The following is a 17,500-nucleotide window of genomic DNA, read 5'->3' as shown; positions in this document are numbered from 1 at the left end:
CACACACACACACCTACACCTACTCAAAGAGAGCTAGATATACCAACAACAAGACAGATACAAGCTTGAGAATGTGTGTTGCTCAGCCAGGCCGTAGAGGTGTGAGGGTGACTTTTCAAACACAAGTAGAAAGTCAGAAGGCCTGTGCTGAGTAACAGGGTGCATGATGACATCACACACACACACACACACACACACACACACACACACACACACACACACACACACACACACACACACACACACACACACACACACAAATACACACACACACATACACACACACACACAGCTGATCAGACACCATACCTGATCTCTCAAGCGTGTGTGTGGGAGGGAGTGTGAGTGTGTGTAACTCGAGCTGATCCGAGCGTAGAAGGGAAAGGCTGTCACCTGATACAGTAGGTGGTAGTTGATGCACAAGCAAGCCTGGGACATCACACACACACACACACACACACACACACACACACACACACACACACACACACACAGAGAGTCACACATAGAAACACATAAGGATCCTGAGACGTTGACCCTGTACTACAGGTCAGATCTTGGGAGCTACGTGTAGCAGGTGACTACCATTGTTATCTATGAGAGAGGGCCTTACATCTAACCACACACACACACACTCACACACACACACAAACAAACACAGACACACATGCACACACACAAACACACACACACACTGCTTAAACACATACTGTAGTGATGAGATCACAGAGAGTATGATTATACGTCTGATTGTGCTGAAACCCATCTCCTGCCATGCATTATTCAAAGAGCTGCCCTTAATATAAGATAAACTTACTGCTTAAAACTGAGGTGGATAGAAGTGTGTGTGTGTGTTGATGTATGTATGTGTAAATGTGTGTGTGTGTGTGTGTGTGTGTGTGTGTTCATATGTGTGTACAACACAACTGTGTGCATGTGATGGTGTAGCAAGAAATGACCTAAAAGCATGGGGACACACTCTTACAAATATTCTGTAAAACCACATATTCCAGGTGTCTTTCTTGCCAAAGAACAGCGCCCAGTTCACTACACCTGCACTTCTGTGGTAAGACTAGATGTCCGAGTCTGTGTCTTCTTAATAGGGAAAGCTTGGACACAAAGTAGCACCTGATTGTTCAGAGCCGTTGACAAAAGCAATACATTTGTTGCCCCGGGTCAGCAACAGGCCCATCAATCATGCATGGCCTCGAGCTACTCAATCCCACAGCCGGCCTCCTGTCTGGACTCAGCGAGCTGGTCATTGAGCAGCAGTCATAACCCAGGCAACAGAGGGCTGGAGCCTGAACTGGTCCTATCCCAGTATCGTATAGCCTGAGCTACACTAGCAATGAGGTATAGTGGAAGGGAGGCTTTTTAACATTAGTACCAGGTAGGCACACAGTCCAATATGGGTGGGGGAGCATTTTGTGAAAACAGCAAAACTCATAACATATCTACTCATATCTACACACCATCAAAAGGCTATGCAACACCAAACTGGAAGCAGGTTCAAACACAGACCAAGCTTGTTTCAAACTGAGAAATCACGCATCCACAATACAATGGCACAGACCATAGAAAAGCATAAAGCAGAGCACCACCAAGGGTAAACGCCAAAAGTGGCATTCTTGATGGATGCAACTGCTTCAGAGTGAAGCACATGGTACTGTAGTGTTTACAGGCAAACACACAGTAAACAACAGCATAACAAAAGCTCAGTGTCCGAATTAAACAACCATCAAAAACTATTTTCATGAAACGTCACTGGTGCAAATATAGAAATTGCAGCTGCATACACACAAACACACACAAACACACACAGATACACACTGTGCCCTCCATGTGGGGAATTTCCTTGGTCGTTAAATGTAGAAAGTGATCTTAATTCCTGAACAGAGTAAAAATGTTTATTTAATGAAGCAGGCCCTTTGTGTGGCTCAGGAGGAGCACCTGTGGGTATCACCTGCTAAGGAAACCCAGAGGTCAGAGGTCACTAACACAGAGAGCCGTTGTCCTCGGAGACAAAAGGGGACCGCCGAGAAACAGGAAACAGAAATTAGTGGGAAGAATAGACGGAAGTGTGGGGAGGGAAGAAAAGTTCCATCCAATCACTTACACTTTGCGAGAGCAGGACAAAGAGGTGAGATGCTGTGGCACACTATTTTAAGGTCACCTCAAATGAGAGTGGTGTTTGTGTATGTGTGTGTGTGTGTGTCCTGTTGACACTTTTTTAATGCAAACCTGCTCTTCTCTTCAAGGCGAGTAAAAACAACAGCTTTTTTAACCTCACCTTAACCTCTTGGGAGTGGAACTTTTCATACCCGTAAAAAGGTTCCATGAAGTACTTTTCATACCCCGTAAAATTTTTTTTTTCATTTGTACGTGTGGACTTCATTTCTGTGGGAAAGTGTAAGGTGTAAGGGTTCTCTGTGGTACCTTCAGCACTGGACTGCCTGAGGCAGCTCCGCCGGGAAAGATCTTCTCAATCTTCACCATGGGCTGCACTCGAGACTCCATCCCACCAGAGATGCTGATGCCTGGGGACCATGAAGGTGGGGGGTGGGGCAGAGAGGGAGACAGAGTAACACACGCAGGACAGGAGAGAATGGGGGAGGAGGAGATATGAAAACAGGAGAGGAGGAGAAGGAGGAGTGGAACAAGACCAGGACAAGGTAGAATATCAGTTATTTGGTACTTCAAAAAGAGAAGACATAGATATGTATACTGCTACAACTCAAAATGGAGAGCTAACTCCTTCTTGCCTAAACTTGCCTAAAGCACTGAAAAGTAAATCACAGGTGTTACTGTGATACATGTCCCTCAGATGACCCAAAGATTCACATTACCCTCCACATATAACATTTCTGTAGTGTAACAATAGGCTGTTTCATGTTAAAGGAACACGCCACCCAATGTCAGTAGTAATATCTGTTCTTACCTTAACTTTCACGAGTTGAGTCATACCTCTCCCGTGTTGGTACGTGCACTCAAACGCTCTGGTGTGCGGCGTGAATGTGTTAGCATGTTGCTATGCTAGCGGGCTCAGACGTAGCCATAGAGGGAGGAAGATGGCAGTAATCAAAAACATCCACGTTTTCCCTACTTAAATACAGTTACACGAGTAGTTGATAAAAATGTGTAAGGTCACACAACATGAAACGTGGAGATTTTCCAAGCGAATAAACAGGAGAACTACAATGCGTGGCGCAATAGCACTATGGCGCTTGCATAGTGTTCGGCCGTATGTCTACGTCCGCACCTGGCCAGGCTACTCAGCTACTAGAGAAAGAATTTCACCTGTTTGTATGTTCACTCCAAGTTGGCCTACCATAACTTACCAACTCTGCACTGTAGACCATAAACTGGCTATTTATATTTTTCTGTGAAATAACCAAATTTGTTCAACTTTATGAAGCAGAATTACGCACTAGGCTACTTGGAACGTAACACATTTTTGTTTGCGCAGGAGAGAGAATGACAGCAATTAACAAATTGCACTTGTTGCTGGTTACCAATAAATACTATATATTTTTGCAAGCAACAAAAACAGAAAGGATGGAGACAGCAAAGCTAGAGATTGGGCAGGAACAAGGTCAATTGGTAGATATGCTTGTCAAAACATTAGGAGCTGGATGTGGATGAATGAAGCACAAGTATGCTTTACTAATGTTAAGCATGCACGCTGTTTAACGTTACACGGTATACTAAAAGTAAGCCAAAGGTAAATGTAGCCTTTTTAGGGCTGTGTAAAGTTGACCAAATTACTGTAATATAGGCTGTTAGGCGTGAATAAAGTAGGCTACTTTGTTGCTACAACTGCAACCCTTCCGACATTAATGGGGACGAATGTTGACATTTTCCCGTATTTTGGGTGAGAAACCTGTGGCATCTCCCTTATTTTCAATGTTCAATGTTAACAGCTATGGAACGAAAGAGAACGTAAATATGGCGCCAGAAATCACATTCCCTCTAGAACCTTTGCTAGTGCCTAGATGTCCCTCAGTCTCCATTGAGTCTCTACTGAAAGCCGCGAGCGCCTGAGGCTTTTATCTTGCTACTCTTCAAGAAAGAAAGAAAATGGGGGGTAAACGTGGTGTGCAGAGAGGGACGCCCGAAGTGTGAAGACTGAGACTGAGAGCTACATGGAAAAATATGCACCAAACAGGCCACTTTGAAATGTTGCTGTTTTCATGAATACAAAAGTTGGGTGACCCCCCCTCCTAGACTAAAAAAAGTTGGGTGACCCTCCCCTCAACAAAGAATAAAAAGACATGACCCTCCCCTATTTTCCTCCGGTGGTCCATTCCATAAATACCGAACGGTCCCTAAGAACATATGAAGGGTTCAGATGCAAAAGCCTCTAAATGCCACCTATGTCAAAAATGAGATAAAGATGGTGAGGGGATGCTCTCCACACATAGTATACGCTAATCAAATAATTTAACTTCTAAACCCACTAAATACCACTCCTTTCCTGGTCTGAAATATCAATTTATAGGCAAAAACCTATAGGAGACTGAATTTAAATGCTCATTTAAAAGAAAAGTGGTCAGACGGATTTAGAGGGTTTTGCATCTGAACTCTTCATATATTACTACTGACATTGGGTGGCGTGTTCCTTTAACGTGGAGTAGGCCAGGATGGAGGAGTCTCTAGCGTGGTTTGTGGGTCATGTACTGTAGCTTTAGAGGAAACTCTGCATGCAGCCCTAATTTCAGGTAATTGGGCGAAAAGCCCAGCGATTACCATCCCTCAGCCAGAGGTAGTGGGCCGCGCCAGGAACTTATTTTCCCATGAAAAAGCACACTACTCTCTCTGTGTGTGTGTGTGTGTGTGTGAGTATGTGTATGTGTGTGTGCATATGTAAGTGTATGTGTGTGTATGTATGTGTGTGTGTGTGTTCGTGTGTGTTTAAAAAAAGCATGCCAGACTGTACTTCATCATTTTATCAGAGGGGATTATGTTTCATACGAAGCCTCTCTCCCTTAATTACACCCATCTCTCCTCTCCACCAATTACTATTAAGAGCTAACCCACATCTCTCCCACATCTCTCTCTCTCTCTCTCTCTCTCTCTCTCTCTGTCTCTCTCCCTCTCTATCTCTTTCTCTTTCTCTCTCACACACTCTACATGCTTTTATCAGCTCTTCTCTGCTGCTCTGCGTGTCAGACATATACCCTAGTCTGCTTCAGTGATTCTTTTGTTCACTGACCTCTACTGGTCAGACCCCAGTACGGCCATTACAATTACAGAGAGCTTTTAAAAGTCTACAACATTGACTGCAGTGCCCGTACCATATAGGGGTCTGAGTGCCCACGGGGACCCAGGTTCGAATCGGACCTGCGGTCATTTCCCGACTCCCACCCCATCTCTCTCTCCCACTTACTTCCTGTCACTCTTCAATGTCCTGTCTAAAAAAAGACAAAACCCCCCCAAAAAAATATACTTAAAAAAAAGTCTACAACATCAGGAACAGCTTGACTAAATAGCCATCTCCGCTAATGGAGAGTACTGTCTAAGGCATTACAGTGGATTGAGGTGTCTTGGGTCGTCTGCCCACTACATTATGTGACTTTGAATGGTGAAAGCATTCATGAACGTAATGAGTGTGATGTTTTGAATGTGGTGTTTTAAACCTGGTTGTTGTGTCCTAGCTAGCTGCGGCTACACTCACCCAGAGATTGTTTGGTCTTGGATATGGAGACAGTGGTGAGCTCATACTCCTGCACCCGGGGGCTGCTGTCGTGGTGTCCATTTTGTACGGAGCGAGCGTGACCGTTCACGTGTGCGCCGCCGAGTCTACCTGCGGACGGGCAGCGATCGGAGGGCCGTAGACCCTCCTGGGGGGCAAACACCTGTGCCAGGGGGGGTCTGCTGTGACGCGGGGCGCTCACATGCCTCGTGTCCTCCGTCCCGTTACCGCTCATCGCCTCCTCCCTGTCCATCCTGCCGTTGCTGTTCCGGTAGGGCGACCTCCCCCGCTCACGGGAAGTGGCCTCTCCCCTGTCGCTGGGCTCTCGGGAGCGGGGCGAACCATTGTCTCTTCTCTGGGAGGAGCGGCTGCGTCTGGCAGTGGTGCTGTGGGGCGACTCGGCGAGCAGCCAGTTGGGGGGAGCGGGACTGGGCGAACGCGAGCGGAGGACAGAGGTGGGCGTGGTGTAGGCGTCCACGTGGACGTCCAGCAGCGGGGTGAAGGGGCGCGACGGGGGTAGCCGGCCCATCTGGAGGCTGGACACACGCAGACGCTCCAGCTCGTCCAACAGGTGGCGCTCTCGCTCGGCGTCCTGGGTCGGCTGCAACTGGAAACCACCCCGGTAGTCTGTACACACACACACACACACACACACACACACACACACACACACACACACACACACACACACACACACACACGCACACACACATGCCCAAAAATACACACAAAATACACACAAAAATCAGGTGATAGTTCTAGAAAGAACATGTTCTAATGTAGCCAGTCACAGACTACACACAAATGTCAACACTGGAAACAACCCGGCGGTGGGGAGTTGGGCAGATTACACTGGTTATGATTGGGATTGGGTTATTCTTATAGTAGATATGCAACTACACAGATTTCCTCTTGAGCATATAACAACCTCTCACATGAGTCCTAACTACACAATACACAAACATTCACTACTGTCGCCTCCCGTCGGTCAAAGGTCAAAGGTCAGCAATAAAAGGAAGGCTGCGTTGTGTGGTCTTTCGTCACCAGGGCGCCCTGCCCTTTAGGAGGCTATTTAGCGATGCGGTTCTACTGAGACCTCCCATAAATGACTTTAGTCATCATCCCTCATGCCTGACCTGTGGAGACCGCCCCAATGAACGCGCTCATTATGGGATGACTGTGCTGCTGCCCCAACAGACACAGAGGCTCAGAGAGGGATTACCGTGGAAACAGGCATGTGCGTGGGAGCACAGGGACAGATTAAATGTCAGCAACAGGATATTTGCAGTGTTAAGTATGCAGCTCTAGCAGTCATGCACTCAGTTTTTGGGTCATGAAACACTAGGAGGAGGGTATTTGTGTGTGTGTGTGTGTGTGTGTGTGTGTGTGGAGGGAGTGGGTGTGTGTGTGTGTGTGTGTGTGTGTGTGTGTGTGTGGGAGTGTGTGTGTGTGGGTGGGTGTGTGTGTGTGTGTGTGTGTGTGTGTGTGTGTGTGTGTGTGTGTGTGTGTGTGTGTGTGTGTGTGTGTGTGTGTGTGTGTGTGTGTAGGAGGGTGTGTGTGTGTGTGTGTGTGTGTGTGTGTGTGTGTGTGTGTTTGATGGAGAGAGTGGGAGGCTACATTTTCTGGTTATTCAGTATCACTCTTAGGGGGGCCCAAGAGGGAGAGATAAAAATGAATTATAGACAAAGCAATAAGTATTTGTCACAAATGTTTTTGTTATAAGATACTTATACATGTTTTGTTAAAAGACACACACACACACACACACACACACACACACACACACACACACACACACACACACACACTTACCTGGTATAGGAGTTATGAGGTGGCGTCGTGGAGTCCCTCCAGGCCGAGGGGATCTCAGAGCTGGTGATCTCACTGAAGGAGCAATATCAACATTCATTATTCATTATGACATCATACACACACACACACACACACACACACACACACACACACACACACACACACACACACACACCCACCAGCCACGTTCATCATTCAGACATACACTCCCGCTATGTGAGCTCACTTTTACTTTTCTGACCTCTAACCTATGTGTGTGTTCTTGAATGTGTGTGTGTGTGTGTGTGTGTGTGTGTTTGCTTTGTATTTGTCAATGTATGTGTGAGTGGCAATGACTTCTAGAAGGAGTTCCCTTCTCACCAGAGCGACTCTTGAGGATCTCATAGGCCTCCAGTTCAAATGGCACTACCATGCTGTCAAACTGAGCAGCATCAGAAGGAGGAAGAAGTGCTCTAAATTGGAAGAGAAAAAAAGTCACATTTGTGCGTATACTTACATTTACATTTCCGCACCTGGTTCACAAAACATCTTTGCTTCATGAGCAAATGTGTATGTATATTCTTTAAGGAAAGTGTAGAGCATGTACAGTATGTACCGTAATTTCATTCGCGGCTTATACTGTACATTGATTTTGTGAAATTTCTTCAGCTATGAGGTTAATACACGGGGGCAGTTAATATGGTATTAAAATGGTTTTGTATGTATGTGCATATATTTTATGTATGGCAGGGAGGCAGTCTTCCACTGCCCATCCTTCAACCCTCCTCTTCCTGCTCAGCTCACCTGATCTCCCGGAGCAACAGCAACTTCTCTGGCCTATCCAGAATGGCCAGGAGGGGGCGCACCAAGTCCTCCACGACTCTCTCCGAGACATACTACACACACACACACACACACACACACACACACACACACACACACACACACACACACACACACACATATACTTAGCAACACCATGTATATACCATGGATTTATGGATGTTCGCCCGTTTTCCACAATTTCAAATAGTTTCTTGAGGTCTTTATAAAACATCATTGTCATACAGTGCTTTGGTCAAAATACCAAAAGGAAGAAGGACCACACTGTTTGTCTTCCACTCAGAGCACCCTGTTTGTCTTCCTGTTTCTCTACAAACACAAACATATTGCACGATGGCTTCGTTTCGACATTTTGGTAACAGGTCCTGAGCTTGCGCGATAAAAGCTTACTTTTGCAGTTTTGTTCTTCAGTCGTGAGCAGAGACTTTGTCCAGATAGGTCAAATTGAGGTGGTTTTATTCATTTGATTTGAATTGGATTGGATTTATTGAATAAAAGTTGATAGATAAACTGCCTCATCCTCTTCTCACTGAATCACATGATCCCACACCTAACTCCCAGACCATAAACAAACGAATGGGTTTTGTTATTTCAGTATTTTTTGGATTGACAGCCATCCAGGTACCCAAACACTGCACATGCATAAAAGCGATGAAAAATATAATATGTGACCTTTAAACACACACACACACACACACACACACACACCCACCCCCACACACACACACACACACACACACACACACATAAACAGACAGACAGTGTTAACCTGCTGCCCTCACAGGACCTCTCATCATATCCTTATCGCGTGATAATGAGCCTGTCCATTGATCCGGCCCCTGTGGATGAGTGGTGTTTTACACTGCTTAATAGGAGAGCCGCTATTCTTCAGGGCTCCTAAGTGGCTGCATGGCAGCTTGGCCTGGTTATTGTTCTCTCCGTGAGAATGACTCCTAATATTTTATGAGACTCTTGGGCCGGCCCACTGCGCGAACCGATCTCTCTCCATCCGGCCAAGTGGAGTGTGTGTGTGTGTGTGTGTGTGTGTGTGTGTGTCTCTCTCTCTCTCTCTCTCTCTCTCTCTCTCTCTCTCTCTCTCTCTCTCTCTCTCTTTGTGTGTGTGTGTGTGTGTCTGCATTTGTTTGTGTTTGTGTGTGTCTGTGAGTGTGTGTGTGATCTGCAGGGAGACAGGGGAGGGATCAAATGATCCGGAACATTTGATCCTAATCATAAATGGCAGCGCAAAGCCGCCTTTTGTGAGTGAAGCCAGCAGACACGTTGATTACTCAATCAGCCACACACACACACACACACACACACACACACACACACACACACACACACACACACACACACACACACACACACACACACACAGACTTTGGGGGCCAGACAGTGCAAGTGTTCTTCTCTGGACACGCACACACACCCTCTTCACCTCATGTTCTACTCCAGCCTCTCTCCACACACATGCAGACTGACTCTTTGTCCTATTGTACAGGGCTGGATTGAATGACCTCAGCTCTTGAGATCGGCCACTTGATAGAGATTAGAGAATGATCTTTGGTACTGCTGCTATTGATGTGGAGGGAATTACACTTGTGAGCAAATTAACCGGCTTTATACAGTAAGTTGTTGTTGTTGTTGTTGTTGTTGTTGTTGTTGTTGTTGTTGTTGTTGTTGTTGTTATGGCAAACATTACAGCAGAATGAAATGTTTAGCTGCTTGCAGTCTATGCCATTTCTAGGTTTTTTTCCCCTTTTATTGGTCAGTGGTCAAGGTGTTGCACATGAGGCAAGTCAATTTTGAGTAAGGAAACAAACGATTTTGAGTTGAATGAATTGGTGCTACCTCCTCAGCTCCTTCAGGCAGCTACCCTCCACATTCCAAGTGAATCATCTACACTCTCTCACGACTGACTCCGAAAAAGAATTGATGATTCCTTTTAAATGATTCTTTAACCAATCACTGTTGAGTGCCACCAAAGAGTGCAGCTTGGTTCCCTCACGTGTGAGTCCTGTCCAGACTCTCTCTCGACTCACCCGTCGGCAGTGCCTCATGATGGCGGCCGCTTCGTCCTCGCTCAGCAGCCGGTGGGCCATGCCCTCCACCATGGCCAGTGTCTCGGGGCCCGGCAGTGGGCAGTGCCCCTTCACCCCTGCGCGAGACTCCTTAGGGGAGGTCAGCAAGCTTAGACGATTACGCTCCTTACCTACACGCATAGGAAACAAAAAAAAACATCAACATCTACAGTTACATTGCAGTTATGTTAAATCCAATTCAAATGTGTTTTTCATCATTTAACATCATTCAAAGTAGCACATCATACAAGTCAGCACACAGTGTGCTATTGTCCTATTGCATGGTTAAATATGAATCCAAACGTATGTGCTGTATTATAATGAAGTTGTGGATACATTTCTTTTTTTCCCTTGTGTCATAAAATACGTTCTAAAAGATAAACCATGACAGCTGATATCTTTTTAACGGCCTGTAAACATGTAAACAAAGAAGCTCTAATGGATGTCATGCATATTCAAGTTGCCCAATTAGTTGTTGTTTCCAGCCACAGACACCTTTTTCATGATGAACCTCTTCTGGAGGATGAGTGTCGCCGTAGAGATATCTGAGACTTAACAAGCTTGCAGAACCCGGCTTCGCATAGCACTGCTGTTACTTTAACAGTATAAACAACATAATGCATTCTGGGTACAATGGGCCATGCAGGTCAATACCTGAGTGGCCTAAGCTTCCATATGTGGCCTCTGACTGAAGGGTGATTTGCCACCATTTATGGCCCCTGTACAGTTTAAAGAGTTTACTGTCAGGATTACAGATGTTTTCTTCTCTTCTCTGATCTCGACATCTAGCCCTTACAAAATCAATATGCCTAGTGCAGATTGATTATGCTGTTATGTAATGCAGTAAAGGGATTACTCGTACAGGACTCAGGACTGATCGCAGCAGGCCATCACTCTGGAAGAAATCATTATTTCTTTTTGAAACTAAATTAATCTGCCTGACAAGAGATGCACAAGCTCAGGAGGAGACAAACAGGAAGTCCAAACACCGGTGAAGGCACATAAAAACTGACTAAGCATAAAGTGAAGGCACATAAAAACCGACTAAGCAGAAAGTGAAGGGAGCACAAGACTTGAGACTAATCTCACGGGGGTCTGTAACCCAATTGGATTAAGGACCATAAGGGTTTCTGATCAGATGTATACAGTGCTGACAAATAAAAAAAAAACATTAACACAGCACATCATGTCCACTTAGTGGGCAGAGAGGACAAAGCACTTATGCAGCACTGCGGCTTGGGACGCTGGATGAGCCAATCATTAGAGCTAACTATAATATTGACACCTCAGTCTCTTCAAGGCACAATTATTTGGGCTCTGATCAGCCATCCAACACACACACACACACTCTCTCTGTCTCTCTCTCTCTCTCTCTCTCTCTCTCTCTCTCTCTCTCTCTCTCTCTCTCTCTCTCTCTCTCTCTCTCTCTGATTTATAGCACATGCACTGTTAGCAGTGCCCTAGTCTCTGTGCCAAAACTGGCTTGAGTCCACAAAGACAAAATTCAGAGGTAGGCCATCATTAGCATCAGTCCTTTGATAAATAGCTGAGCTTTCAAGTGGCCTGTGTGTGTGTGTGTGTGTGTGTTGTGTGTGTGTGTGTGTGTGTGTGTGTGTGTGTGTGTGTGTGTGTGTGTGTGTGTGTGTGTGTGTGTGTGTGTGTGTGTGTGTGCGCGTGTGCATGTATATACAGTACATGTATATATGTATGAATATGTGTCATTTAGAGGACATAGCATGGCGTCATTACCCTCTCCAGAGGCTCGGGGGGCTGGTTGAACTGAAGGCCCCTCCACCAGAGGCAGTGCATAATTACCCAGCAGAGACAGAGGAGACAGAGACAGAGGAGGCAGAGACAGAGGAGACAGAGACAGAGGAGGCAGAGACAGAGGAGGCAGAGACAGAGGAGGCAGAGACAGAGGAGGCAGAGACAGAGGAGGCAGAGACAGAGGAGACAGAGGAGACAGAGACAGAGGAGACAGAGGAGGCAGAGACAGAGGAGGCAGAGACAGAGGAGACAGAGACAGAGGAGGGAGACAGAGACAGAGGAGGCAGAGACAGAGGGAGACAGAGGAGACAGAGACAGAGGAGGCAGAGACAGAGGAGACAGAGGAGACAGAGACAGAGGAGGCAGAGACAGACAGAGGAGACAGAGACAGAGGAGACAGAGACAGAGGAGGCAGAGACAGAGGAGACAGAGCAGTCAGAGACAGAGGAGGTAGAGACAGAGGAGACAGAGACAGAGGAGGCAGAGACAGAAGAGGCAGAGACAGAGGAGACAGAGACAGAGGAGGCAGAGACAGAAGAGGCAGGAGGCAGAGACAGAGGAGACAGAGACAGAGGAGACAGAGGCAGAGGAGACAGAGACAGAGGAGACAGAGCAGTCAGAGACAGAGGAGACAGAGACAGAGGAGGCAGAGACAGAGGAGACAGAGGAGGCAGAGACAGAGGAGACAGAGACAGAGACAGAGGAGGCAGAGACAGAGGAGACAGAGGCAGAGACAGAGGCAGAGGCAGCTCTGTGAGGGTGAGCCTCTCTAAAGCCTGATTATGCAGGGTGATTATGCAGGCTTTTCATGTGCAAATACACTGCCATCCCACACTCTCGCCTTCCACTGGGGACTGGTGTTCTCTTACACAACCAGTACCAGTGCACCGGTGTGTGTGTGTGTGTGTGTGTGTGTGTGTGTGTGTGTCAGTGTGGAGTAGCGTGGCCTAGCATGTTGTAACTCTGTGTGTGTGTGTGTGTGTGTGTGTGTGTGTGTGTGTGTGTGTGTGTGTGTGTGTTGAAGTGACATACATCGTGTCAAAGTAAATATAAGTTTCTCAAACTGTAAGTGACAGTAAGTTTCATGACTTCAAGTCTACCTATGTGTATGTGTGTTCGTCTGATGATGATGATGATGATGATGATGATGATGATGATGATGATGTGTGTTTGTATGTCATTCCCCTTACCCCTCTCCAGCTCCGAGCGTGCAGGAGATTTGGACCTCCCCCTGCGTCCCTCCGCCCCCCCTCCATTCCTCCTCTCCTTGGAGGCCTCCCTCTCTCGCTCCTTCTCCCTGCGGCGTCCGCTCTTGAAGAGCTGGCTGACAAACGTCTTGGAGCGCTGCAGGGTGCTGCCGCCCTCCCCCGGGGTCTTCTCCTTCTGCTGCTTCTTCTTCTTCTTCCCTTCCTCTGGAGAAGAACACACAGACACACAGGATGTGATGTCACTGACCACTCAGGTTGTGTGTGACTGCCTTAAGTTTATATAGAAACTATCAAACATCTACACATGAGTCACATGATTCAGTGTTTGAAAAAAAAACGTATTAGATATGAAAAGGCCCTGTCAGGGGATGATAAAATGCATGGGGAACCTGGATGATTGTTAAGGGCATGTCCTTTTTGTAGAGTGCACCAACAAACAATGGACACATTGACAAAACAATGTGTTGTACACGTGCTTTGGTAAATCTTTATGAGAAAGTGAATTGAGCGTGAACACATTGATTAAGAAGTGCTGCTGCTGTGCTGTGGTGGTGCCTGGAAAAATAAGCCGTTCATCTCTCCCCCCACCCTGGCGGGGTGGGGGGTGGGGGTGTGGGTGGCTTAGTACAATAGGATGATGCAGAGGCCTGTGGATGAATATTGAAAGGGCATTTCTCACACGGACAGATGCGTCCTTACTCCAGTAAATTCTGTTCGGAGGGCAACGGTACATCATAATCCTGCTCTGAGAGAGAGAGAGAGAGAGAGAGAGAGAGAGAAAGAGCGAGAGAGAGAGAAAGTGAAAGAGAGAGAGAAAGAGAGAGAGGCCAGGCCCGTGGGAGAGAGCAAAGTGGTCAGGGGCTCTCGGATTGACATGACGGATAGGGGGATAGAGCATAGGAGACGAAGGGCTATAAGTGTTTTATTCTGGAGGAGGTAGGGAAGGCTGCTGGGGAGGTGGGGAGAGGGCAACAGGGGGCAGTGGCCCCGCTCTTCTCTGTCCTCCCTCATGGACGTCTAAGAGAATAACCTCGGAGTGCAGGCTGGAGTAGACCAACAGTGCCATTCATTATGAGATAAACAATGTTAATATAAGATTATAGCATCAGGCAAGTCAGGCAAGAACTGTGACTAGGACATAATCCCATAAGCCAATTAATGAAGTTGATGGCATACAGATGCATGTTCTCCTCAATTTAATTTGGTTGTAGATCCCCTAAACTGCTCAAATTGCTTTACTTTTTCTTTCTTTATTTTATTTATACATGCCCCTCCAGACATACTTCATGACTTGGTGAAATGGTCACAGTACATGCACCTACAGTAATGCTACATAAAAGAGGTGCAGAACTTTCTAGAAGAATGGATCTAGCCTTTTATGTTAAATGTTAAATCTTTTAGCTGTGAATGCCTCATATTTACTACACTGACAAATGAAACTACTAAATCTTCTACTTTTTCAGTCTTCTGTTATGCTCTCCAGGTCAAGGTCATGGATAGGTTTAGGCTGTGGGACAGTGACCACAGGACTGACCTGATACAGTGATGTGGCTCTGGGAGCGGCGTAGTGGTCTGCGTGGCTTGCTCAGGGCCACCAGCACGGCCGTCTTGGCCGAGTCCAGCGTCTCTTTCTCCCCCGCCGAGTACGTCCGACTGCGCTCCGTCGGCCGCCCGAAGCTCCCGCTGCGGATCACCGTGTCCTTCAGCAGCACCGTCTCTCCGAGCGTCCGGCTGGTCTCCACGGCGACCACCCTGTCTGCTGCCGCCAGCGGGTCCGTCTGGATGGCCATTTCGTTGCGGTCAGAGCTGGGCCGTCGGGAGCGGTCCTCGGTGGAGATGCACACGTCCACCATTTCGGACATCAGCGGCGGGAACATGACCTGGGAGAGGCCACTCAGGGAGGAGAGGGGCGTGCCAGAGGACAGGGAGGAGGCAGAGGAGAACGAGTCCGAACCTTGAGAGGACGGAGCCAGACCATTGGCCACTGGAAGGACGCAGGAGAGTGGCATGGATGAGTATTCTAAATGGCCACATATCAATGATCCAGTTCAACTTGGTTTAAAATGTACACACATACAGCATAAGATTGACCATTCTATCCCTCTGCATTTCCCTTCTTATGCACTTACTTACAATACATGGCTGTTCACCCTGTCTCACCTTTTGGACTCATTTAAGTTTTGTGGCTTGTATACCAATGTCAGAAGTTTATTATCGTGAGAAAATAAATGACCTTATCTTGTTTGTTTACCCTATCTCTCAAAGTTATTGTTTTATTCATTGCATGCAGGCAAGCGCAGGCAATATAATGGAAACTGACATGCCCTTCACATAGACATCTATACAGACTGACATCTGTGTGAACTTCTCTCAGTCTGGCTGACCTATGGCCCACAGACCAATTATGTTAAACATAAATACATGAGAAAAAGAAACACAGCTCCCGTGTCTCTTCATCTAGAGGGTGATATGGCCTGGATATACAGTACTGTAAGCCCTGACCCTGTGGAGAGTACACACACAATCCCAGACCTCTTATCTGAATTTGGCCAAAATGCCATAATCCCTGACTTTTTTCAGACTCCTTTTTTTGGAGACTTCCAAAAAAAGGAGAGGGATTGACATGTGGTTCCCACTCTGCTTTAAAGCTTAGTGTAGAATCCAGTTGGATATATATTTTTAGTTGACCCCTAAAATAATAACCTTTAAGATTTAAATACATCATCACTTTCAAGAAACAATCATGATATGTAGATATGTAGACAAACAAATCTAAAAAATAAATATAAAATATAAAAAATACTGTACATTTATTAAGCCAGCTGTACTCGGCCACCATCTCTTTGTAGGCCGGGTATCTTCCCGCCTCCTGTCAAAGAGAAAGGAAATACATGTGGTTAAAACTCATTCATCATAGCATCACATTAGAGGCATGCCAACTGTCCATCAAGACTGTAATCTAGACAAGTAACTCCAGACAGTCATTTCAAGTGCCAAAGAATATTAGTTTTTAAAAATATGTATTTTCATACCTAAATAGCAGGCTTCATAGCTACTCTGCCTGCTAAAACTGATCATTGCTACAACAAGTTTTACAGGCATGTGCGCAATGTAGTTTTCCATGCACAGTAAAGGATTGTGGGATTGTTGGATTCCTCCTGAGAGCTGAGGTTCTGAAGCCAGGCCAAGGCACCGTCAGCCTCTCTGGTTTCCTCTGGCCGGGAAGGGAAAGGGAGAGAGTGAAGAGAGACGGAGTGAGAGAGAGTGAGGGAGTGAGAGAACTGCTTCTGTCATTCATCCCCTGGGGCCCTCTGGGGCTTGGCTGCCTTCGCGGCCCTCTGAACCCCTCTGAGCACAAGGGGCCCACGGCGATGCCTGGAGCTCCATCACTGCTGTCTGACGGCATGCAGCGGAACTCAGAGAAACACAACAGCTCTTACGTAAGCACCCCCCCCCCGGGATCCCAATTCAGGAGATTTGGGTCCAATCTTCCTTGCCAATGTCCTTTTTTATGGATAGAGGAGTGACGTTTACCTCTGCACAGCTCATTCTGACATGTGGGATGGGTGTAGACAACACCGGGGAAAGATTTCCTGGGCAACCTCTGTGACATCTGACCCCTCTAGCTGAGCCTCCATGCACACCGATAGGAGGAGAAGATAAAAGGAGGAGATGGCAGAGACCTCGGCGGCCAGGTCAGGAGAGAGTCACTGGCTGCCACCTCCTCCGCTGTGCCAACAAAGAGGGCGCTGACAGAAGGGTGCTCAAGCTGTTTAACCGAAAACACACACCTCAACACCCGGGCACTTTCAGCCGGACCGTACCGACCGCATGATGTTAACGCCCGGCATCCATGTGGCGCGAGACGGTGGGGACACAGCTGTGTGTGTGTGTGTGTGTGGGGTGGGGGCGGGGTCGGTATTTGTAAGGGGCAGTGGGTCTTAAGGAAGGACACCCAGTAAGACGAGGCTTTCGGGCTGATTATAACCCGATCCTCACCTGCCTTGTGAATAATGCACAGCCTCGAGCTGTTTCTCACAGGGGAAACCCGAGCCACGGAGGGCGAAGCGAACGAGTGAGCGGGTCAGCCAGCGAGTGGGAATGGGACGGCTGGATGC

General features: G+C 47.1%; 1 protein-coding gene across 1 annotated transcript in view; it reads right to left on the bottom strand.

Moving 5' to 3' along the window:
• Positions 1-17,500, bottom strand: part of pdzd7a (PDZ domain containing 7a) — a 25,741-nt gene that overhangs the window by 4,467 nt on the left and 3,774 nt on the right. Inside the window, exons 6-14 of the mRNA XM_048269568.1 lie at positions 16,191-16,251; positions 14,917-15,366; positions 13,365-13,586; positions 10,369-10,538; positions 8,288-8,379; positions 7,865-7,956; positions 7,505-7,576; positions 5,675-6,319; positions 2,437-2,537 (exon numbers count right to left, since the gene is read on the bottom strand). Of these exons, the coding sequence (XP_048125525.1) occupies positions 2,437-2,537; positions 5,675-6,319; positions 7,505-7,576; positions 7,865-7,956; positions 8,288-8,379; positions 10,369-10,538; positions 13,365-13,586; positions 14,917-15,366; positions 16,191-16,251 (1,905 nt within the window). The remainder of the gene's footprint in view (positions 1-2,436; positions 2,538-5,674; positions 6,320-7,504; positions 7,577-7,864; positions 7,957-8,287; positions 8,380-10,368; positions 10,539-13,364; positions 13,587-14,916; positions 15,367-16,190; positions 16,252-17,500) is intronic.

This window comes from Alosa alosa, chromosome 18 (genome assembly GCF_017589495.1).
Source record: "Alosa alosa isolate M-15738 ecotype Scorff River chromosome 18, AALO_Geno_1.1, whole genome shotgun sequence".
Taxonomy (NCBI): domain Eukaryota; kingdom Metazoa; phylum Chordata; class Actinopteri; order Clupeiformes; family Clupeidae; genus Alosa; species Alosa alosa.
The sequence above is the reverse complement of the archived record's forward strand: the minus strand, read 5'-3'. Positions and strand labels throughout refer to the sequence as shown.